This window comes from Rana temporaria, chromosome 9 (genome assembly GCF_905171775.1).
Source record: "Rana temporaria chromosome 9, aRanTem1.1, whole genome shotgun sequence".
Taxonomy (NCBI): domain Eukaryota; kingdom Metazoa; phylum Chordata; class Amphibia; order Anura; family Ranidae; genus Rana; species Rana temporaria.
The window spans coordinates 35821227-35847226 of record NC_053497.1 but is presented as its reverse complement, the minus strand read 5'-3'; the positions used below and the strand labels follow the sequence as shown (position 1 = coordinate 35847226).

At 46.0% G+C, this 26000-nt stretch overlaps 1 protein-coding gene across 1 annotated transcript in view; it reads left to right on the top strand.

Annotated features, from left to right (window-relative positions):
- The window catches only part of LOC120913302, a 32374-nt gene extending 6822 nt beyond the window's left edge, over positions 1-25552 (top strand). The window contains exons 2-6 of the mRNA XM_040323164.1: positions 7377-7510; positions 13285-13415; positions 18474-18618; positions 21979-22071; positions 25313-25552. Of these exons, the coding sequence (XP_040179098.1) occupies positions 7377-7510; positions 13285-13415; positions 18474-18618; positions 21979-22071; positions 25313-25450 (641 nt within the window). The 3' untranslated portion in view covers positions 25451-25552. The remainder of the gene's footprint in view (positions 1-7376; positions 7511-13284; positions 13416-18473; positions 18619-21978; positions 22072-25312) is intronic.
- Positions 25553-26000: the final 448 nt, after the last annotated feature.

The following is a 26000-nucleotide window of genomic DNA, read 5'->3' as shown; positions in this document are numbered from 1 at the left end:
AACTTTTGGGGATAAAAAAAAATTAATGATAACAGTTTATTGTAATTTCAGGCAGCAGCATTAAACACAGTTCCTCGGATCTACTGAATATACAAATCCTGTGCTTTGCCCTCTTAATTCCCTATAATCTGGATATAAATTCCTAAACTGGTGGTTGCGCTGTGGGCTGGTAATGTTACTGTTTACATACAGTAACATGCTGTACCACTATACGACAAACAGAATTTTTATCATTTTGTTCCCACAAATAGAGCTTTCTTTTGGTGGTATTTAAAGCGGGGGTTCACCCTGTTAAAAAAAAAAAAAAAGTTTTTTTTTATTAGACCATTAAATTCGGCATCGTAGCGCGAGCTACGGTATGCCGGTCTTACATTTTTTATGCCCGTACTCACTGTGCTATCGATGATTGAAGAATCCGGGGAATGGGCGTTCCTATGGTGAGAGAAGGTGATTGACGGCCGGCCCTGGCACGTCACGCTTCTCCGGAAATAGCCGAAATAGGCTTGGCTATTCACGGCGCCTGCGCATAGCCTGTGCGCAGGCGCCGTGAAGAGCCGAGACCTACTCCGGCTGTCTTCGGGGAGCGTGACGTGCCAGAGCCGGCCGTCAATCATCCTCCCTCTCCATAGGCACGCCCATTCCCCGCGGGAGTCGGATTCTTCAATCATCGATAGCACAGTGAGTACGGGGATTAAAAATTTAAGACCGGCATACCGTAGCTCGCGCTACGATGCCGAATTTAATGGTCTAATGATGGAAAGGAGGGTGAACTACCGCTTTAATCACCTCTGGGGTTTTTATTTTTTGCTAAACAAATACAAAAAGACCAAAAATGTTGAAAAAAAAAAGACACTAATATAGCGATCATTGCTAAAAATTTACACTGTCACTGTACTAATGTCTGGGAAAAGGTTAAATATCTAGGGCAATCAAAGAGTTAAATGTGTGCCTAGCCAGTGTTTGTGTTTACTATGTGTGCTGCTTTTACTAGGGAAAGAGATGGATTTGACTCCCTGCTTTGCAGGAACACGGAATCGATCTCTTACCCCCCTGTCAGAACGGAACTATACCTTGTTTACATAGCATTCTGAATTTCTGTAATCCCAAAACCTTGGTTAAAGTCATTGTAAAATTATGTAATCTTTTCTGTAAAAAGATTACCGTATTTATTGGGGTATAGCGCGCTCCCGCGTATAGCGCGCACCCCTAAAGTTGCCCCGAAATTCCTGTGGAAAAAAGATTTTTGTACTTACAGTTTTGGTGTCTTGCGCGGCGTCCATCGGCGGCCTCGTCGGGTCCGGCGTCCGTCTGCGGCTTCGAGTGTCCTCTTCGTCGGGTCCGGCGTCCTTCTGCGGCGTCCTCCCCGCTCATTTCCCGCTTTCCCGCGCCGAGTTTGAATACTGCGCCGGCATATACCGAGCGCAGTACACTCGAGCAGGCTCGGCTACTGTCGCGCTCACGTCCTGTACGTCCAGGACGTGAGCGCGGGAGGAGCCGAGACTGCCCGACTATACCCGAGTGTACTGCGCTCGGTATATGCCGGCGCAGTATTCGAACTCGGCGCGGGAAAGCGGGTATCGGCGTATATCGCGCACCCACGATTTTGCCCTGATTTTCAGGGCAAAAAAGTGCGCGGTATACGCCGATAAATACGGTGTATAATGTGCAGTGTGTCTCTACCTTTTTTACAGCGCCGCCGGGCGCTCATGTGACTCGCCGGAGCTCTTCCTTCCTGTTCCGAATACTGCAGGGGTCGAGATCCCCGCTGACGTCAACCGGATGGAGAGGAGAAGATCTCTGGCGGGTCACGTGAGTGCCCAGCGGCGTTGTAAATAAGGTAATTTACACAATAAGGAAGGGGGAAAAAGGGTTGGGACTTTGTATGAGGCAATAAGTGGTTCATCTGCCTCCATCCCTATTATATGTATTAAAGATGTATATGTATATGTATATGTATATGTACATGTATACAATACAATACAATGTATATGTTGGTTGGGACTTTGTATGAAGCACAGCTAAGAGGATAAGTATGCAATCACATGTTTGTTGATTCCAGACAAATATACATAGAATAAGAAGATAACATGATAAACAATGGTAGCACCTTAAAGCGGTTGTAAACCCGCATATCATTTTTTTTTTTTGTACACCTGCAAGGAAAAAGCCATAATGAACTAGTATGCACCGCATATTAGCTCATTATGAAATACTTACCTCGGAACGAGGTAGGGAACTTACCTGGTCCACACCGAGCCGAGCCAAGCGTGTCTCCTGGGTATCGCCGCTCCAGCGCTGTGATTGGCTGGAGCGGCGATGACGTCACTCCCGCGCATGCGCGCAGGAGATTTCCTTTCCGGCATGGGTCGGCGGGGCCGGCCCTTCAGCAGAGGATCCCCCCTGCTCATGCGCCGCTGCAATCAGCGGCGCATTGCGAGGGGAATATCTCCTAAACCGCACAGGTTTAGGAGATATTCTATATACCCACAGGTAACCCTTATTATAGGCTTACCTGTAGGCAAAAGTGAAAAAAGTGGGTTTACAACCACTTTAACAATTTATTGTACATAGTGAGAACTAGGATGACCACATTTCCAAACTACCATTCAGGGACACCTCCCTTCCCTAAAATCAGCTTGTGCTGTAACGAATCACAGAACAGTGATTGGACGCAAGAGGCAGGATTTATGATTTCTCCAATCACAAGCAGGGGGCAGGATTGTGCTCCTCCAGGCTTTCCCGGCCAGGACAAGTACTGTCAGTGAGTAAAGCAGTGATGTGGAGGCCTTTTTTGGGGGCATCAGATTGGCCCGGGGGTGGCTGTGTCAGTTTCATTCCAGGACACTGTATTGTCCTGGAAAGAATGTGCCCGGGACAGACCTGCAAAATGCGGGACTGGCCCGGGCAATCCGGGACATGTGGTCACACTAATGACAACATGATTCACATCATAATGGTAATAGATACATAAATATATAGCAAAATGTTGCAATTCATAGTGAACATAATAATGTTATGGTAATAATGATTGATAATAAAAAATCCATATTATCCAATCTCAAAATCACATGATAGCGATGATGTAGCATAAGGCTGGGGCTCTACACGTTTCGTTTCCATTTATCAGGAGCAATTACAAAATGGATAGATCTATAGTAGGACAAATAATGCAGAGTGAATGTATATAGTGAGGTAATTTGGGTTCATAGACATGTAGTCAAGACCCACCCATATCAAACCAAAAAGATATGTCCTGGAGTGCCAACCCTAATTATATAGTAAAAAAGGAGAAAAGTATCAATTGGGCGTTAAACAGTCAACTACAGACATAGGTGTGGGGGGAGACCAAAACGCACAATACACGCCATGCTCAGAGTCCGTACTTCATGGACAATGCCTGCAAGTAGTAAGGCTATTGGGGTCATCCCTGAAAGGATAAATCCAGAGAGCCATAAGATAACAATACTACTACATCTATGTAAACTGCAGGTATCCAGTAATAGTAAAATATGCCAACCTTGACAGACAGTATTTGTCTGATACTGCGTTACCAAATTATATCTCATCATTTTATGGTAACGCAGAATCGGACAATTACTGTCTGTCAAGGTTGGCATATTTGTATTAGCAGGGGCGGACTGACAACTCATGGGGCCCCCGGGCAACAGAAGATTATGGGGCCTCTGGGCTTACAGATGGCCACTACGCCAGGAGGCAGTGCAAAGGCGGGGCAACTAAAATCTCGGGATTTTCACATCAGAAGCATGTTGGTTTCAGACATATCAGGGACAGATGTAAGAAAAACATAGGGCCAGATTCTCAGAGGAGATACGATGGCGTATCTCCAGATACGCCGTCGTATCTCTGAGTTGTGCCGTCGTATCTATGCACCTGATTCATAGAATCAGTTAGGCATAGATTTCTATTAGATCTGACCGGCGTAAGTCTCTTACGCCGTCGGATCGTAACTGCATATTTACGCTGGCCGCTAGGGGCGTGTACGCTGATTTACGCTTTGAAATATGTAAATCAGCTAGATACGCAAATTCACGAACGTACGCCCGGCGGACGCAGTACATTTACGCCGTTTACGTTAGGCTTTTCCCGGCGTAAAGTTACCTCTGCTATACGAGGCGTATATGCGGTGCACCAATGTTAAGTATGGCCGTCATTCCCGCGATGAAATTTAAAAAATATACGTTGTTTGTGTAAGTAGTCCGTGAATGGGGCTGGATGTCATTTACGTTCACGTCGAAACCACTGACGTCCTTGCGGCGTATTTGGAGCAATGCACACTGGGAAATTCCACAGAAGGCGCATGTGCCGTTCGTGAAAAACATCAATCACGTCGGGTCATGGCTATTTTACATAACACACGCCCCCCTGTACCAAATTTGAATTAGGCGGGCTTACACCGGCCGATTTACGCTACGCCGCCGCAACTTACGGAGCAAGTGCTTTGAGAATACAGCACTTGCCCGTCTAAGTTGCGGAGGCGTAACGTAAATCGGATACGTTACGCCCGCGCAAAGATACACCGCTGTACGAGAATCTGGCCCATATATTTTTACATACTGTCCCTGGTTTTACTGAGCCTGGCAACCCTGATGGGGGCCCCTAGTGACAATGGGCCCTCGGGCAGTGCCCGAGTGACTCAATGGTCAGTCCGCCCCTGTGTACTAGTATTGTTATCTTATGGCTCTCTGGACCCCAATAGTCTTATTACTTGGAGGCATTGTCCACAATGTGCGGACTCTGAGCATGGCGTGTATTGTGCGTTTTGGTCTCTTCCCTTAATCCAGATGCCTCTGATGGCCATTATGTAGATATTTATGGTCTTTTGTTTGTTTTCTTGTTTCTCCCCTCTCTCTTTGCCCCTTTTCCCTTTCCCTCTCCCCCACCCTTATTTTTCTCCCTTTTTGTATGGATTGTAATGTATATATGTATGATATATATCTTTCTTTGTATACCTGTTGTGGTTTATAATAAAATGTCATACTTTTATATATATTTGTGTCCTCACATCTATGTCTGCAGTTGACTGTTTTAACTCCCACTTTACACTTTTCTCCTTTTTTAATGCAGAGTGAACAGATGGTTGACACAAGGGGGAAAAAATAGGGCAGAGGGGGGATAAGATATTTCCCGAGAACTCTTGCCTACATATAAATTGGGTATACAGGAAGTAGCATTAATGGCTGAAGGCAACATGGGAAAACAATCATCCACGGGAGCCGAGGCCGCAAATCTATGGCTGCACTGAGGCACAAAGGAGCGTTATAGAAAGGCATCAATAGTAGTGTAGTCCGCAGTTGACAATAAACATTGGTACAGACTGTGTGACAGTTCCAATGGGTTTTTGTGAAAAAGAACATTGTGTAAATAATATATAGAGCTGCACATGGGCAGATTAAAGGACTACGGCCTAAGAGGCATTTAGGGATGTCAAAGGGCCGGCGGAGAGGAGAAGCACTGATGTTGTCATTTTGTACAATAAATTGTTAAAGCGGTGGTTCACCCTTCATAGCAGCTTTTTAGCATAAAATTCGGCATAGTAGCGCGAGCTACAGTATGCCTGTCTTGATTTTTTTATCCCCGTACTCACAGTGCAATCGTACATTGAAGATTCCGACTCCCCGCGGGGAATGGGCGTTCCTATCCAGACGGAGGATGATTGACGGCCGGCTCTGGCACGTCACGCTCCCCGAAGACAGCCGGAGTAGGTCTCGGCTCTTCACAGCGCTATACGGCGCCTGCGCACAGACTATGCGCAGGCGCCGTGAAGAGCCAAGCCTATTTCGGCTATTTCCGGAGAAGCGTGATGTGCCAGAGCCGGCCGTCAATCATCCTCCGTCTGGATAGGAACGCCCATTCCCCGTGGGGAGACGGAATCTTCAATGTACGATTGCACTGTGAGTACGGGGATAAAAAAATCAAGACAGGCATACTGTAGCTCACGCTACTATGCCGAATTTTATGCTAGAAGAAATTTTTTTTTTTTTTTTTTTTTTTTATAGGGTGAACCCCCGCTTTAAGGTGCTACCATTGTTTATCGTGTCATCTTTCTTATTCTATGTATATTTGCCTGGAATCAACAAACATGTATGGAAATATTTATTCTCTTAGCTGTGCTTCATACAAAGTCCCAACCAACACCCCCCCCCCTTTTATTTTCCACAATAAAGTTACACAAGGAGACACACTGCACATTATATAATCTTTTTACAAAACGGATTACGTGTTTTTACACTGACTTTAAAGTGTTTGTAAAGATTCCCGTTTAAAAAAAAGAAAAATAAGAAACATGTAATACTTACCTTTACTGTGCAGTTCGTTTTGCACAGAGTGGCCCCGATCCTCGTCTTCTGGGGTCCCACGGTGGCTCTCTCGGCTCCTCCCCGCAATAGATAACCCCCGCCGGGAAGCTCTCTCGAGGGCGTTACCTTGCAGGCGCGCTCCTATGTCATTCACTCAGCGTCCATAGCCGCTAAGTGTATGACTCTGCTCCGCCCCCCAGCACCCGCGTCATTGGATTTGATTGACAGCAGCGGGTGCCAATGGCTGCACTGCTATCAATCAATCCAATGAAAAGCCGAGAAGCCATGGAGAGAGACCATGGAAATTTTGGGGCTCAGGTAAGTTAAACGGGGGGGGGGGGGGGGGGGCGGCTGGGGGGCCAGACTCTGCAAGGTGTTTTTTCACCTTAATGCATAGGATGCATTAAGGTGAAAAAACACGAGGGTTTACAACCCCTTTGACTAGGGCTTATTTTCGGGGTAGAGCTTATATTGGAGCCATCCTGGAAAATCACGCTAGGTCTTATTTTCAGGGTAGGGCTTATTTTTGGAGAAACACAGTATGAATAATCACAGCAGAAGCACACCCCCTGCAGGCAGAAGTACTGGGGTAGATGGCAAGTGTTTAATATACAATGCAGGTTCTAAGCCTTGAGATCTTTAACCCTTTGCAAGGATAGACAGTGTTCAATACTAGTTTACTACAGACGATCGGAATTTCCGACAAGAACTTTTCCCTTTGGAAAATGTGAGAACCAGCTCTCAAATTTTTGCTGTCGGAAATTCCTGACAGAAAAAGTCGGATGGGGCCTAAACACGGTTGGAATTTTCGTCCAAAAGCGCACATCAAACTTTTCTTGTGGGAAATTGTGACCGTGTGTACGCGACATTAGACCTCAAGGGTTCCTTTGGTGTAAGAAGGTTGAGAGGGTCTGTTCTAAATAAGCTGTGACCAGTAAGTAAGTAATGAGCCAAATTTTTTCAACATACCCAAAAAGGGTAAAACACAAAGGATCAGCCACAACTGTATGTGAAAAGATGTGAATACGCTCAAGAATCTTCTCTTTCCTCTGTTTACAGATAGCTGGGTGGCTTTCAGAGACAGCGAGGAATCGCATAGCGATAACCAGGAGGGACTCTTAACACAATGCGGTGGCCGATGGTGGTGTGAAAGTAGCACAACGCTTTGTACAAGAGAACATTCTCCAAACAAAGTAAGAATAATACAAATTTGTAATCTGCCATTTTTTTCCATCAGTTTCTTGAACCATGGGGGCAATAATATGAGAAATCAATATGTAGGGACCTAACACAAGGCTACATAACGCTGTACATACGCATCATGCTTGTCTTTTATGGGCCAGATTCACGTACGAGCGCGTAACTTTGTGCGGGTGTAGCGTATCCTATTTACGCTACGCCTCCGCAACTTGGACGGGCAAGTGCAGTATTCACAAAGCACTTGCTCCGTAATTTGCGGCGGCGTAGCATAAATGGGCCGGCGTAAGCCTGCGTAATTCAAATGTGGAAGAGGTGGGCGTGTTGTATGTAAATCAATCGTGACCCCCACGTAAATGACGCGCCTAACAAACGGCGCATGCGCGCGCATGCTCAGGATCACGTCGAATTTACTCCATAAGATACGCCAGGCCCATTGCCTGTGACGTGAACGTAACCTACGCACAGCCCCATTCACGTACGACTTACGTAAACGACGTAAAAAGATACTCTTGCCGACGTCCATACTTTGCATTACCTATGCCTCATATAGCAGGGGTATCTTTACGCCAGACGTAAGCCTTACGTAAACGGCGTATCTACCTAATTTACATATTCGATTCGTAAATCTACGGAAGCGCCCCTTGCGGCCAGCGTAAATATTGCACCCAAGATACGACGGCGTAGGAGACTTACGCCGCTTGTATCTTGGCCAAATTTATGCGGAACTGATTCTAAGACTCAGGCGCATAGATACGACGGCTCACATTCGGACTTACGACGGCGTACGTGGAGATACGCCGTCGTAAGTCCGCTGTGAATCTGGCCCTATGTCTTTTGAGTTAAAGAGAAACTCCAGCCAAATAGTAAATACAAGGCTGGAACTCATATATAGTAAAGTGTGTTTTTCATCTCTGTTGGGATCATGGTATGTGCCAAGTCTTTTCAATGCCGGGTTCTGACCTCAGCTCCCGGTAATGATACTTTTGGCAGCCCTCCCCTGTCTGGATGCTCCGATTTAGACTCTACAGGCTTTTAAGTATCCATAGGGATGAGTTTACATTCCTCTCCCTATATGTATATACTTCTCCCATATATGGTTTCAGCCATGGTACATATTTATATATTCATGTTTTGTTGTAGACCCAAGTGCACCTGCCCCTGAAGAGTGTCATTTTATACACACGAAACGCGTCGGACATACTGAATGCACCTACTTTGTAGGTGATCTATTGTTTTTCTTGTACAAAAGGATTTATTGAAAACACACATCAGCAGAAAAGTACAAAACAGTGGTGGACACATCAAAAAGTAAAAATAACAAGTACAAAGCTGCAGACAGCAGAATGATTAATCCTGAGACTTGAACTGAGAACATATCATCAGAAGTCCAAGGGCGGGGTGTAGCTGATCAAAAAAAGAAAGTCCATACCTGGTAAGGTTTCAGAATGCTGATATAGGGGACCCACTAACTGTCTCACCGGATTATAAGTAAAACAAAAAAAACTTAAAGCGGTCCTCCACCCTAAAGTGGAGTCCCGCTGATCGGAACCCTCCCCCCCTCCGGTGTCACATTTGACACCTTTCAGGGGGGAGGGGGGTGCAGACACCTGTCTAAAGACAGGTATTTGCACCCACTTCCGGCCACACGCTACGGGCGAAAGACGGGCATTCCGTCACATCCCGTCTGTCGCCCGTTGTGTGCTGGGAACACTCGGCTCCCAGCACACAGCGTGTGAGCCAATCGGCGGGCGCAGCGCGACTCGCGCATGCGCCGTAGGGAACCGGGCAGTGAAGCCGCAGCGCTTCACTTCCTGGTTCCCTCACCGTGGATGGAGGGGGGAGCAGCAGGGTGACGAGCGATCGGCTCATCCTCTGCTGCGATCACCGCTGGACTCCAGGACAGGTAAGTGTCCTTATATTAAAAGTCAGCAGCTGCAGTATTTGTAGCTGCTAGCTTTTAATATATTGTTTTAGTGGCACATCCGCTTTAAGACGAGATGTCGAAATATCATACAATTTGTACAGAACAAAAATATATATATATATATATATAAAAAGGATTACCGTATTTATCGGCGTATACCGCGCACCATTTTGCCCTGAAAATCAGGGCAAAATCGTGGGAGCGCGGTATACGCCGATACCTGCTTTCCCGCGTTGAGTTTGAATACTGCGCCGGCATATACCGAGCGCAGTACACTCGTGTATCTTCGGGCAGTTTCGGCGCCTCTCGCGCTGACGTCCTGGACGTACCCGACGATACACGAGTGTACTGCGCTCGGTATATGTCGGCGCAGTATTCAAACTCGGCGCGGGAAACGAGCGGGGAGGACGCGAGGACGCCGCAGAAGGACGCCGGACCCGACGGAGAGGACACCCGAAGCCGCAGACGGACGCCGGACCCGACGAGGCCGCCGATGGACGCCGCGCAAGACACCAAAACTGTAAGTACAAAAAATCTTTTTTCCACAGGAATTCGGGGGAAGTTTAGGGGTGCGCGCTATACTCGGGAGCGCGCTATACCCCGATAAATACGGTATATAAAAGAGGGTTAAATTCACCAATTTGCAGCATAAACAGTAGCACAACATGTGTCCAAGCCCCACAGGGCCAAGCCTGTGGGCCAGAGCAGCAGAGAGAAGAATGGGAGAAAAGGTGAAGAGAAGGAACCAGAGTGTAGAGAAAGAAATAGGAGAGAAATAGGGGAGAAGGGAGTAGGAGAAGGGGGTGGTCCGTGGGGTGTGGGGAACAGAAGCTCATTAAAGGGAAAGCAACGCCGGGTCAAATCGAGTAGGGTGGTTGTGGGCTGTCCAGGGTTGCCAAACCCGGAGGATCTTATCATGAGTGTCCGATAGAACGGCAGTCAATTTCTCATTTACCGTAATGTCGTTCGCGCAGTTTTTAACTGCTACAAAGCTGAGGGCCGGGGTCCTCCAGGACCTTGCTATGGTCAATTTAGTTGCAGTAAAATATGCGCTGCTAACTGGCGTTAAGAGCGAAGAAGCTCAGTAATTGGTTTCCACAAAAGGGCCTCAAAAGGGTCCCTTCTTAGGGTGATGTTGAAGAGATTGCGGAGCAACGCATAAACTCTAACCCACAATCTGCATACCCTGGGGCAGGTCCACCAGATGTGCGCCATCGTACCCTCCTGAGAGCACCCACGAAAGCACAAAGGGGAGTAGGATAGAATAAAAGTATAATACCACCTATAGAACACCTTGTAAGCGTTTTCCAAAAAGAGGACATTCTTGGAGCATTTGGACAGTGCTATGGCCATGGTCCGCCAGTCCTCCGGATCAAGTTGTTTCCCAGACTCAGCCTCCCATTGGAGGTGATAAGGACTCAGTGGTGGTTTCTTAGAACTAATGATAGCAGTATAAATCAAGGATATGAGCCCCGAGGACTGAGGACGCGATCTACATAAACTTTCGAAGGGGGTCATAGTAAAGAGCATGGGTTGAGATCTTATAAGTTGTTGGAGAAAATGTCGGAGTTGCAGATACCTATAATGCTCCCTAAAGGGAATGTCATTGGAGGAACGCAAGACCGCAAAAGGGATAATCTTGGTTGAGGCGAGCATGGAATGAACGTCAACAAAAACATGGTCAGTCCACCATGAGAATTGTAACGGGTTGTCACAACCCGGGGGGGAATAGTGGGCAATGAAGGAGACGGAGTTGCGGAAGATGAGGGGAAATCAGGCCGCTGAGTATTTGACCGTATCCCACAACCGAAGGGAGTAGGCCAAACAAGGACCCATACTATGCGGGCGCTGTGCCCGGGGGAGCCAAGGGAGGGAAGCTAGTGGCATCGGATGGGAATCCACTAAATCAAGGGTGGCCCATAATGGCATTTGTTGTTTCTCATGAAGATGGGACAATGGGGCAATACCTGCTGCTGTGTAATAAGATAATAAGTTAGGCACCGAAAGGCCCCCTTTGAGATCTATTGTTTTTAATACACTGTACTAGATTTCTGTGATCTTATTTTGTTTCCATATGGAAGATCTTACCATTTACCATACTATGGGCCTGCCAGCATGGCATTACTGTTTTCACTATACATGGGGCCAGATTCACAGAAGAGATACGACGGCGTATCTCCTAAAAAAAGCTGTCGTATCTCTGTGATCCGGCCGTCCTAACTATGCGACTGATTCATAGAATCAGTTACGCATAGATAGCCATAAGATCCGACAGGTGTAATTGTCGGATCTTAGGATGCAATTCTAGGCCGGCCGCTAGGTGGCGATTCCATAGCGGTCGGCGTAGAATATGCAAATGACTAGTTACGGCGATCCACGAAGATCCGCGCGTTCGTCGCAATCCCGTACGTCGTCGCTAGTCATTTTTACCCATCGCAAAGTTACACCTGCTTTAACATGGCTTATCTTTAGATCAGCCATGTTAAAGTATGGCCGTCGTTCACGCGTCGAATTTCGATTTTTTTTTTTTTTGCGTAAGACGTCCGGGAATACGAAACGCCGTAACGCACGTCGCATTTAAAAAAAAACGTTAGAGCGCCGTAATGTCGGGAATGCAATGCACGTCGGGAAATTTCCTAACGGAGCATGCGCAGAAAGTTCGGCGCGGGAACGCGCCTAATTTAAATGGTGCCCGCCCCATTTGAATTAGGCGGGCTTGCGCCAAGCGCATTTACGTTACACTGTCGCAAGTTTACAGGTAAGAGCTTTGTGAATCAGGCACTTACGCTGTAAACCTGCGGCGGTGTAACTTAAATGGGATACGTTACGCCGCCGTGGAGTAACGTAATTGTCTGTGAATCTGGCCCATAGTTTTTAACATGTGATTGCGTATTTACTCATTGCATTTATGTTATGTTGTGATGCTTTTTGACAATAAAGGTATCCTTTTCAAAACCGACTTATCATTTAGCCACTCCCACCCACCTCATTCAAAGTCCTGAAAATCCCCCCTTTTTGCTAATACCATCATTGGTATTAAAGGGAGGTATTGTTCCCTATCATTGGTATTAATGGGAGGAATAGTGCCCCATCATTGGTATTAAAAGGAGGTATTGTTTCCCATCATTGGTATTAATGGGATGAATTGTGCCCCATCATTGGTATTAATGGGAGGAATTGTGCCCCATTATTGGTATTAATGGGATAAATTGTGCCCCAGCATTGATATTAATAGGGGGGATAGTGCCCCATCATTGGTATTAAAGGGAGGTATTGTTCTCCATCATTGGTATTAATGGGCGGAATTGTGCCCCATCATTGGTATTAATGGGAGGAATAGTGCCCCATTATTGGTATTAATGGGAGAAATAGTGCCCCATGATTGATATTAATGGGAGGAATAGTGTCCCATCACTGGTATTAATGGGAGAAATAGTGCCCCATCATTGGTATTAATATTAAAGGGAGGAATAGTGTCCCATCACTGGTATTAATATTAAAGGGAGGAATAGTGCCCCATCATTGGTATTAATATTAAAGGGAGGAATAGTGTCCCATCACTGGTATTAATGGGAGAAAAAAAGCCCCATTGTTGTTATCAGTGAGGGGAATGGTTTCCCACTGTTGGTGGATGGAATGGTGTCTTCTTGTTGGTGTCAGTAGGAAGAACAGAGCCCCAAGGGCCGGATAAAGGCAAGCAGGGCCACAGTATGGAGATCACTGGTCTATAGAAAAAACATTTCAGCTACACGGAAGACCCTCTGTATGTACCACCATCTGATATACACATGTACTATTGGTTACAATGTAATGGTATGCTCTCCTCTTCTCTTCATGTTGTAGAGCAGTGTCGGACACATATTCGAACACTGTTTTCCTCCAATATCCCATCCACATACAGAAGAAGACATAACACCACTGGAGTCATTATTACATGACATTGGATTGCATGGGCACAGACAGACTAATACCAGGTAAGACGCACCTGTATTGGGATTTAGGGGAAATATACACCCTGTTTTTTTGTGTTCGTGCCTGGCCATTCAGACATGTCTCATATGTGTTTTGAAGGACCCTATTCAGTTGGCTTTAGTAGGAAAATACCGTACTATCCAACGCTTAAAAATGCACGATGTAGAACCTTTATTAACAAACCTCAATGCAGCCCATTGGTGTGACCAGGGACTATTGAAATCTTAATCGATTTCCTCATATCCATCATTTTCAAGTTGAATTCCAGGCAGATACAAATTTAAAAAAAAAACACATTAAAGGCTAAAAATTTAACTGACACTAAACTCTGGTATAAGAAAAAAAAAAGCTTTTTTTTTTAAAACAAAGTATTCTGTTGACGTTGAAGACTGTGACCATGTTACTATGATACCTACTAGATATGGGTGTAATATGCACATGGTCAGAGAGGTGGACTTTGCCTTTAATGCAGCTCTGTATTATTTAACCACTTAACCCCCGGACCATATTGCTGGTCAAAGACCAGAGCACTTTTTGCGATTCAGCACTGCGTCGCTTTAACGGACAATTGCGTGGTCGTGCGAAGTGGCTCCCAAAAAAAATTGGCGTCCTTTTTTCCCCACAAATAGAGCTTTCTCTTGGTGGTATTTGATCACCTCTGCGGTTTTTAGTTTTTGCGCTATAAACAAAAATAGAGCGAAATTTTGAAAAAAATGAATATTTTTTACTTTTTGCTATAATAAATATCCCCCAAAAATATATAAAAAAACATTTTTTTTCCTCAGTTTAGGCCGATATGTATTCTTCTACATATTAAAAAAAAAAAAAAAAATCGCAATAAGCTCTTATTGATTGGTTTGCGCAAAAGTTATAGCGTTTACAAAATAGGGGGTATTTTTATGGCATTTTTATTAATATTTATTTTTTTACTAGTAATGGCGGTGATCAGCGATTTTTTTTCGGTACTGCGACATTATGGCGGACACATTTTTGGGACCATTGGCATTTTTATAGCGATCAGTGCTATAAAAATGCATTGGATTACTATAAAAATGCCACTGGCAGTAAAGGGGTTAACACTAGGGGGTGGAGAAGGGGTTAAGTATGTTCCCTGGGTGTGTTCTAACTGTAGGGGGGGTGGCCTGATATGGGGAAATGACTGATCTTCTCTTCATACATTGTATGAACAGAAGATCAGCATTTCTCTCCCTGACACGACCAGGAGCTGTGTTTACACACACAGCTCCCGGTCCCCGCTCTGTAACGAGCGATCGCGTGTGCCCGGCGGCGATCGCACCCGCCGGGCACGCGCACGGGAGTCGGGGGTGAGCGGCCTGCGCGAGAGCTGAGGTATAGCTACGGGCTCTCGCGCAGGGGAGCCGACCTCCTGCCGTATAACAGTTATACGGCGGCTGGTCGGCAAGCAGTTAAAGGGGTTGTAAACCTACCTTTTTTTTTCACCTCAATGCATCCTATGCATTAAGGTGAAAAAACATCCGATAATTACAGGCCCCCCAGCCCCCCGGTTGACTTACCTGAGCCCTCGAAAGTCCCACGTCCAGAACGTGCTGGCTTCTCGGCTCTTCTCGACCTGGGCTTCCGGCCATTGGCTCCCGCTGCTGTCAATCAAATCCAATGACGCTGGCGCTGGGGGGCGGGGCCGAGTCCGGCATTCGTGTCTATGGATGCAAATGCTGGACTCGGGAGCGCGCCCGTAAGGTAACCCCCATTGGAAAGCGCTTCCCAGAGGGGGTCATCTGATGCGGGGAGGAGCCGAAGCAGCCGCCGAGGGACCCCAGAAGACAAGGTTAGGGGGCCACTCTGTGCAAAACGAGCTGCATAGTAGTGGTAAGTATGATGACATGTTTGTTATTTAAAAAAAAAAAAAATTCGAACCTTTACAATCACTTTAACACATCATAAATGTATATGTGCAAGTAGTGTACATTCCTGAATATAACTTGATATCAGCTTGGTGCAGTGTTTGTACTGCAGAGCTCATGCTTGGAGGGGGAGAAGCAAAGAACAAGGAACATGCTGATAGGAAAAGAGAGCAGACTGACAGAGACATAAGCTCATCAGTCTGTTGCTTCTCCTTTTACTGAACAGGTCTTCTGCCTTACCAGTAGAGCCGCACTGCGTTGCAGAATGTTGTAATTCTCAGGACTAGATGTCCAAAAAATAAATCCTTTGGCAGGTAAAACCGTTCTATTATAGAGGAGCAAAGTTCTGTTCATGTATATGGAACATTGGTGGAGGTTGCAGACCTCAGAGGAGGAAAATATGGCCCCAAACCTGATGACTCTCAGGCAGGTTTAGGTTGAGTTTGCCTTTTTTTTTGGCTCAAAAATTGCTAAAATTGCGCCATGTTCTTAGGGCTCAACCCAAATGGAGAGGGGACTCTTTCCCATTACCACAGAGCCATACATTTGGCCAGTCAGGATTTTGGACTAGTGTAAACATGGGGCTGGCAAGTGGTGGCTTTTGCTATTACAATCATTCACCCATATCCTTGACTTGGTAAACAGATGCCCCTCTCTCTTGTATGCCACCCACTGATTGGCAGAACCCAAATAAATTGTTCTGTTCTAATAGAAGTCATATTCATGTCCCTTATGGTGATAGGGAATTCTTGATGTACTTTTCAGATGCTCATTGATTGCCGGGAACATTTCTACTCACCTCAAAGGTATAGGTAGCTTCTAGAAATTCGGACCTTAGCTGACCCTCCACTGCCCTTGTACACTGAGCTACAAATTCACCATTTTCTTATCAGATGTTGGGCAAACATTGATATTTACCCCCTTTGAGCTTGGGACCTTATGTGGCGTGAGCTCCCCTATCTGACATAGCCTATCCATCTCATACTCTATACCCAGGGGTCTCCAAACATTTTAAACAAAGGGCCAGTTTACGGTCCTTCAGACTTTAAAGCGGGAGTTCACCCGAATCTTTTTTTTTAACATCCGATTGGGCCTAATTACGGGAAGCAGAATCTGGTGTTTTGATTAAAATCAATGCAGTACGTACCTTTTTTGAGATAGATGTTCTCCCACCGCTTCCAGGTATGGGCTGCGGAACTGGGTGTTCCTATTTGATTGACAGCCTTCCGACGGTCGCATACAGCTGTCACAAGTTGCCGAACGTCGGTGCGGCGCTATAGGGCGCCTGCGCACTGACTTTCGGCTACTTTCGGAAAATGGTGACACGCTGTATGCGACAGTCGGAAGGCTGTCAATCAAATAGGAACGCCCAGTCCCGCAGACCATACCCGGAAGCGGCGGGAGAACATCTATCTCAAAAAAGGTAAGTGCTGCATTGATTTTAATCAAAACACCCGACTCTGCTTCCCGTAATTAGGCCAATAAAAATTGCTTTTTTGGGTGAACCTCCACTTTAAGGGGCCGGATGTTGGTGTTAGTAGGAGGAATAGTCCCCCCTTCATTGGGGTCAATAGGAAGAATGGTATCCTATCATTGGGGTCAATAAGAAGAATGGTATCCTATCATTGGGGTCAATAAGAAGAACGGTATCCTATCATTGGGGTCAATAGGAAGAACGGTAGCTTATCATTGGGGTCAATAGGAAGAATAGTATCTTATCATTGGGGTCAGTAGGAAGAATGGTGCCCCATAGTTGGTGTCAGTGGGAGGAAAAGTGCCTCAAGGGCCAGATAAGGGCAAGCAAAGGGCCACATCTGGCCCCTGGGCCGCAGTTTGGAGACCACTGCTCTATACCAGGGTTTCTCAACCAGGGTTCTTTGGAATACTAGGGTTCCTCCAGAGGTTGCTAGGGGCTCCTTGGGCAAGTAGCAATGTCTGCCTCTTAGCTATCTATAATTCTTCCCAATGACCACAGATGTAAGATTTCTTGCCACTGACCTTCACATTAATGTATCATGAGTTGTAGCTATAGTAATTTTTAGCAGGGGATCCCTGAGACCAGAAAGTTGTTTCAAAAGTTCCTCTGTGCTGAAAAGGTTGAGAAAGGCTTTTCTATGCTGTCAAACTCACCAGGCCATTATACAGAAACTGATTTTGAAACTTACACACAGTGGGCCAGATCCACGTAGCGCATCGTAATTTTAGTCCGGCATAGCGTATCGTAGTAACGCTACGCCGCCGCAACTTTGAGAGGCAAGTGCTGTATTCACAAAGCACTTGCCTCTAAAGTTACGGCGGCGTAGCGTAAATCTGCCGGCGTAAGGGCGCGGATTCAAATGATAAAGATGTGGGCGTGTTTTATGTTAATTTTACTTGACCCGACGTAAATGACATTTTTTCTAAACGGCACATGCGCCATCCGTGGGGGTATCCCAGTGAGCATGCTCCAAATTAACCCGCAACAAGCCAATGCTTTCGACGTGAACGTCATTCTACTCAAAGCCCTATTCGCGAACGTTTTACGCAAACGACGTACACAACGGAAAATTCGATGCTGGCCCGACGTCCATACTTAACATTGGCTACGCCTCATATAGCAGGGGTAACCTTACGCCGAAAAAAGCCTTACGGAAACGACGTAAAAAAATTCGCCGGCCGGACGTACGTTTGTGGATTTGCGTATCTAGCTGATTTGCATACTCAACGCGGAAATCGACGGAAGCGCCACCTAGCGGCCAGCGTAAATATGCAGCTTAGATCCGACAGCATACTAAGACATACGCCAATCGGATCTAGCCCAGCTTCAGGCGTATCTTGTTTTGTGGATACAAAAAAGCGCAGCCACGTCACCGCGGATGGATTCCGCACGGATTTCGATCTGATGGTTAGTACAACCATCAGATCAAAATCCGCCAGAGGATTTATCCGTGGGAACGGTCCGGAGGACCGTTTCCAGCGGATAATCCTCTTGTGTGTACGGGGCCTAAGTCTAAGTGATGATAATAATTTTAAAGACACAGTTATATACAAGAACCTTGCACTTCAGTCAGTGTTTTAGCTCTTTGGTCAGAATAAAAATAAGAAGGAACAAGATCTTAGAAGTGTATCATCTATCTTACTTGGATATGATTTTTTTGTTCCTGTTTGTTGAAATTAATATTTTGTGTTATCTTCCAGAGACACATGTGATCACAGATCGGCAGACTGTCTATGGGGTGCTACACCTGACCACACGCAAGATCCTGATATGCTGTATAAATGGGAAGGATCCCAACTAAGAAGCGCCTACCTCTCATCCCTAAACATCAAACCCAATGACAAGGTTATTTTTCCCTCTTGTCTATGTAAGGTCTATGATCTTGACCTAACCTAAACTTGATGGGGCAAATTCAGAAACAAGCTACTTATCTTCTTTGGGTGGGCATGGTTCTCTACTGGACCATTGAATGTTTCTATGGTTTCCATGATTCCCTGGTTTTGTAATGGCGGGCTGCTTTTTATCTGGATTCTCCCTATTAACACCCGCGAAACTCTCCTAGAGCAGCCATTCTCAACCAGGTTTTTGTGGAACCCAAGGGTTTCTCCAGAGGTTGCTAGGGGTTTCTTGAACTGTAGCTAACAGAACTCTCACTTGATGGTATCGACATAGTTCCAAGGTCAAAGCCACCTGGTATGTCACCAATGACTTTTTTAGCTGTCTGTAAAGCCCCGTACATACGATCGGAATTTCCGATGGAGTAAGTACAACTGACTTTTTTCATCGGAAATTCCGACCGTGTGTATGCCCCATCGGACTTTTTTCCAAGGAATTCCATCAGAGTTTAGATAGATTACATGTTCTCATTTACTCCGATGGAATTCCGTTTTGAGTTTGGCCGGGCAATAGCCTGATCGTGTGTACGGGGCATAAAGGTGTCATTTTGACCATCACTGTAGGGCCGCGTACACACGATCGGACAAAACCGATGAGAATGGACCGAGGTTCAATTTTATCGGTCCAAACCGACCGTGTGTATAGCCCATCGGTCTATTGTCCTTCAGTCCAAAATTTTAAACCATGCTTTAAAATTGACCCGATGGACCGCTGCCCGATCGGTCCAAACCGATGGTTAGTACAGAAAGCATCGGTTCAAAACCCGCGCATGCTCAGAATCAAGTCGACGCATGCTTGGGAGCCTTGAACTTCGTTTTATTCAGCACGTCGTGTGTTTGACGTCACCGCGTTCTGACCCGATCGGTTTTTGGAACGATGGTGTGTACGCACATCAGACCATCAGGCCACTTCAGCGGTGAACCGATGGAAATGACCATTCTCATTGGTTTGGAACGACAGTGTGTACGCGGCCTAAGAGGGACATTCTTCATGCTAACCACCAATGTGGGGGGCATTTTTTCAGCTGACCCCAAATTTATTGGTTTTAGCAAGGGTTCCCCAAGACCTAAAAAAATATTTCAAGGTTTCCGCTGGGGTAAAACTGTTGAGTAGACTGTTCTGGAGGATTGTTCATTGAAATATGTGAAGAATCTACTACAAGTAGTTATATTTTGTGTGCTTCTGATCAAGGCAAATCAAACTGGAAGATATACAGAGAAGTTGTAAGTCCTATGCTTCCCCTCCTCATCAGGAACCTTTTCCTGACATTAGTTCTGTCTATACTAGGCGTGGGTACCTTCCCTTACTTGACCCCCTTGCAAAATGCGTGCCAAGCCTTGGGGCCAGGGCCTTAAATAGGCTCTGGTTACCCAAGATGGCTGCTAGAGTCACATGGGGTGGCAGCATCCTATTGGATCGCTTTCACCAGTGATGCAGGAAACCATAGAGGAACCGTGTTAATCTTGACTTCCTCTCCAACTGCAGTGCCACTGCGGAAGAGTGCCACCTTCAGTGGATAAAGTAGACTGCGCTTGCCTACATACCTAGACCACAGAAAACATTGCACATTTGCCACATATCTGTTGGTTAACTTTTGCAGATATTTACCATATTTAACAATGATAACCTTCACATTTGCTAGTTCATAAATTACAGGATTTTTTTCTGGTGAGTGGCTAGTTCTGGGTGAATCTGGAAAGGCAAATGTTTCTGGTTCCACCCAGACTTTTATATGCAGATCCCTACAACTATGCCATTAAAGCTGAATTTGACCAATATGCAACATAGATAATTCCTGGAGTTCATCTTTAAAGATCTGCACTCCATAGAAGTGCTATAGGTCAGTGATTGGAGCTTTTTGTGTGATGTTCTTACTTAAAGTTAACTTTCGGTTTTGCTTTAGGATATGTAAAGCTTTGTTTTAAAAAAAAAAAAAACATGTCATACTTGCCTCCTCTGTGCATTTGGTTTTGCACAGAGTGGCCCCCGATCCACCTCTTCTCAGGTCCCTCAGCGGCGCTCCTGGCTCCTCCTCTTTTTGAGTGCCCCATTGGAGAGCCGGGAGAGGGGACTCGTGATCGTGAAATTGCGCTTTCATGTCCTACTGCTGCGTCCATTGACACAGACAGCAGGACTTGGCCCTGGCCCGCACGAGTGCTCCGAGGGAGAGCGGTTTTCCAACGGGGCACTCGAGAAGAGGAGGTGCCAGGAGCGCTGCTCAGGGACCCCTGAAAAGGAGGATCGGGGCCACTCTGTGCAAAACCAACTGCACAGAGTAGGTAAGTATGACAGGTTTGTTTTTTTTTAAACCAAAGCTTTACCTATCCTTTAATGCATAGAATGCATTAAGGCAGGGGTCTCCAAACCCCGGCCCACGGGCCATATGCGGCACGCTTTTGTGGTTTATCCGGCCCGCCCACCCGCAGCTGGCAGATCCTGACAGGTCCTGCATACAAAGAAACCAAGCCGCACACCCACCCATGCTGTCACTCTGTGCTTTTGGATTGGCTGCTGGGACTGCCGATGTCCCAGCAACCAGTGACGTCACTCCCCTCTTCCCGCCCGCTGTTTGAAATAACAATCCTTCTGTGTGTGTAGCAGCGGGCGAGTGTCGGGAGTTACAGAAGAGCTGAAGTCGGCTAGTGCGGAGGCAGCAGGTAAATGCGTTGCACAACGCCGATGGGGACATTGATGTGCTGATGGGGACATTGCTGTGCTGATGGGGACATTGATGTCCTGATGGGGACATTGCTGTGCTGATGGGGACACTTCTAATGGGGACACTTCTGATAGGGACACCACCAATGGGGACATGGGTGTCCCCATCATTGGTGTCCCCATCAATGGTGTCCCCATCAGCGGCGTCCCCATCAGCGGCATCCCCTTCAGCAGGGTCCCCATCAGCGGCATCCCCATCAGCGATGATGGAGACCCTGCTGATGGGGTCGCTGCTGATGGGGTCACTGCTGATGGGGACACCATTGATGGGGACACCAATGAGGGGGACACTGTTTTCAGTCATATCATGCTGATTACAAAAAATGATCCATGCAAAATATATACAATTAATACATAACTGGTTTTTTTCGGCCCCCGAATACTTGTAACATCTACAATGTGGCCCTCGTGTTGAAAAGTTTGGAGACCCCTGCATTAAGGTGAAAAACCTTGAGGGTTTACAACCCCTTTAAAAATAGGCATTCTTGTTCATGAACATAACAGTATTTTTTTTCTTAGATGCAGTGTGTGATATATTCTGTAGTTTGACTTCTTCAGATTTTAACTTTTGTCAGGTTTTATTTTGCGCAGATCCCGCCGAACAAAACTCGGTCCTCTCCAGCTCCTAAACAGAGGATCCAGCCACACAAAATGAGCACAGGACGAGAGCTCAAACTAATGAAGGTAAGTGCTCTCTAATACTTCTAATCTGGATTTTTTCAATTCATTTTTTAACCACTTTTCTGACGATTTATGTCTTTTAACGGCAGGTAGGCAAGCCCTTTATTTACCCAGTGACCTTTTATTAATGGTGCTGAATAAATAGCTGTTGGGTGGCAGATCTGTCTGGCATTTGCTCTGTACCCAGCCATCATTAGACAGCTTGGTACATTAACCACTTAAGGACCGGACCAATATGCTGCTAAATGACCCAAGGGGTTTTTACAATTCGGCACTGTGTTGCTTTAACAGACAATTGCGCGGTCGTGCGACGTGGCTCCCAAACAAAATTGGCGTCCTTTTTTTCCCACAAATAGAGCTTTCTTTTGGTGGTATTTGATCACCTCTGCGGTTTTTATTTTTTGCGCTATAAACAAAAATAGAGCGACAATTTTGAAAAAAATGCAATATTTGTTACTTTTTGCTATAATAAATATCCCCCAAAAACATATATAACATTTTTTTTTCCTCAGTTTAGGCCCATACGTATTCTTCTACCTATTTTTGGTAAAAAAAAAATCGCAATAAGCGTTTATCGATTGGTTTGCGCAAAATTTATAGCGTTTACAAAATAGGGGATAGTTTTATTTTTTTTATTTTTTTTACTACTAATGGCGGCGATCAGCGATTTTTTTCGTGACTGCGACATTATGGCGGACACTTCGGACAATTTTTAAACACATTTTTGGGACCATTGTCATTTTCACAGCAAAAAATGCATTTAAATTGCAAAGTTTATTGTGAAAATGACAGTTGCAGTTTGGGAGTTAACCACAGGGGGCGCTGTAGGAGTTAGGGTTTAACCTAGTGTGTTTACAACTGTAGGGGGGTGTGGCTGTAGGACTGACGTCATCGATCGAGTCTCCCCTATAAAAGGAATCACTCGATCGATGCAGCCGCCACAGTGAAGCACGGGGAAGCCGTGTTTACATACGGCTCTCCCCGTTCTTCAGCTCCAGGGAGCGATCGCGAGGGGGCGGCTAGAAACGAATAGCCGCGCCGTCGTCCCGGATCGCTCCTGAAGCCACGGGAACTGCCGCATGTACCGGGGGGGGGGTCCCGATCGGACCCCCGACCCACGTCTAGGCAGGCACGTACAGGTACGCCAATGTGCCTGTCCGTGCCATTCTGCTGACGTAAATGTACATGTGGCGGTCCGGAAGTGGTTAAGACACTGTACCCAGCTGATCCAAAGGGCTGGTTACCATAAGATTGCTGTGATTGGTCATCGCATGGTACTATTTACAGTGTTGATCTCTTCCCTTCCTCTTACAGCAAGGGAGAGATGAGCACTTGTCAATGAGGGTAAGAATAAATGGCAGCTGAGATCTCACTCTTTCCATTTCAGTGTCACAGAGAATGGTTTTTATTAACCCTTTCATGCCCTCCTCCTCTCCTACACATGCTAGTTCTATGCTGTCTCCATGTTACCTGTATATTAACTGTAGCAAAGTCTCTGAAGCCCAATGGTGACCTCCGGAGTTAAGGACATCCTTCAGTGTAGAGTGGGTTACAAGGCATGGTGGGTGTAATGCAGGATGAACAGGTGGGCGCCAGACACTTTTTGAATGCAAAGAGATTTATTGTCTCTTAAACAGAACTGTGGGAGAGAGGGTTAGGGCCAGGACACCCTTAGGTAGATGCAATGTTAACCACTTAACGACTGCCGCATGTACAAATACGTCGGCAAAATGGCACGGACAGGCAGAACGTCGCTGCCTTTCCGCGGGTCAGGGGTCCGATCGGGACCCCCCCCCCGTACATGCGGCGGTCGCTAAGCCTCAGGGAGCGATCCGGGACGAGGGCGCGGCTATTCGTTTCTAGCCGCCCCCTCGCGATCGCTCCCCGGAGCTGAAAAACGGGGAGAGCCGCGTGTAAACACGGCTTCCCCGTGCTTCACCTTGGCGGCTGCATCGATCGAGTCATCCCTTTTATAGGGAGACACGATAGATGACGTCAGACCTACAGCCACACCCCCCTACAGTTGTAAACACACACTAGGTGAAGCCTAACTCCTTCAGCGCCCCCTGTAGTTAACTCCCAAACTGCAACTGTCATTTTCACAATAAACAATGCAATTTAAATGCATTTTTTGCTGTGAAAATAACAATGGTCCCAAAAATGTGTCAAAATTGTCCGAAGTGTCCGCCATAATTTCGCAGACACGAAAAAAAACGCTGATCCCCGCCATTAGTAGTAAAAAAAAAAAAAAAATTATAACAATGCAATAAAACTATCCCCTATTTTGTAAACGCTATAAATTTTGCGCAAACCCATCGATAAACGCTTATTGTGATTTTTTTTTACCAAAAATAGGTAGAAGAATACGTATCGGCCTAAACTGAGGGGGAAAAAAAAACATTTTATATGTTTTTGGGGGATATATTGCATTTTTTTCAAAATTGTCGCTCTATTTTTGTTTATAGCGCAAAAAATAAAAACCGCAGAGGTGATCAAATACCACCAAAAGAAAGCTCTATTTGTGGGAAAAAAAGGACGTCAATTTTGTTTGGGAGTCACGTCGCACGACCGCGCAATTGTCTGTTAAAGCGACGCAGTGCCGAATCGCAAAACCTGGCCTGGGCATTTAGCTGCCAAATGGTCCGGGGCTTAAGTGGTTAATTGGCAAACTCCGAGACTTCTATAGGTAGACAGCTATACAGGTGAAGGCCTCCAGCCGGACACCATTTCTATATAGGTAGATAGTTCAACTTTCTGCAATACGAACAGTTCTCTTTACCCCACACTCACTCATTGTGGGTCTTCACTCAACAAGCTCCCAGTCTCTATCACTAGACTTCAGATACTCTAGCCACTGCATCCCCTGAGCTCCCTCAAGCGTCACTGGTCCCTGGCTTAGCATTTACAGATACTGCTCCTCATTCCTCCCCTGCAGACACGTTAGGTCCCTGGCTTGGCACTCCTCAAGCGTCACCTCTGCTGTCCCGCTGGGTCCCTGACTTGGCACTTGCTGATGCTTTCCCACTTCTTCACCATCCCAGGCTGGTGAGAAGTTTGCTCTGGTACTGGCCTCAGCTTACTCAATACACAATAGTCTCCGGTAGCAAAATGGATGGTCCTTTTTTTATCAGTGTGTTTCTAATGTTTTAAAAGGATTTACTGTGAAAAGGATAGAACTGCCCTTTGTATTATCAGGTTTAGAAGAAACCGTATATATCTTTCATGATTGCTTCTTTCTCCTCAGGTGGCCTCCGTATCTGTTCATGTTACTGGATTTAACCCTTCCCACCATCTCCAGTCCCTGTTCCAGCATTGGTCCCAACCCAGCGGGAAAACAAGGCTGAAAGTGGCCTATGACTTTAACCGCAGCCTCCTGGTGTAACGATCCCTTGGACTTTCAATTTGGTAATATTGGGTGACCATGTCAAGGATTTTTATGTCACAGAAAAGTATATTTTCTACAATAAATGCTAGTGATTGAATGTGTGATCGTTTTTCTGATATATGGGGACAAAACACATCACACCAGTGCTTAGTATGAAGTTACCATGGTAAGTAATAATTTCTTAGGTTGTCATTTGTAATTGTATCTAAGAAAATAACTGCGTCAGGCATTCTGCATTACCCCTGAGCAACCAAAACTTTTTCCTTTTATACCAAAAAGAGACACACACTAATCAGTTGCTACAGATGTTGTGGCCCAGATTCTTAAAGGGCTTACGACGGCGCAACGCCATGTACGCCGTCGTAAGTCCTGTCGTATCTATGCGCCTGATTCTTAGAATCAGTTACGCATAGATATCCATTAGATCCGACAGGCGTAAGGCTCTTACGCTGTCGGATCTTAAATGCATTTGTTTTTTTGCCGCTAGGTGTCGACTCCGTCGTTTTCCCCGTCGAGTATGCAAATTAGCTAGATACGTGAATTCCCG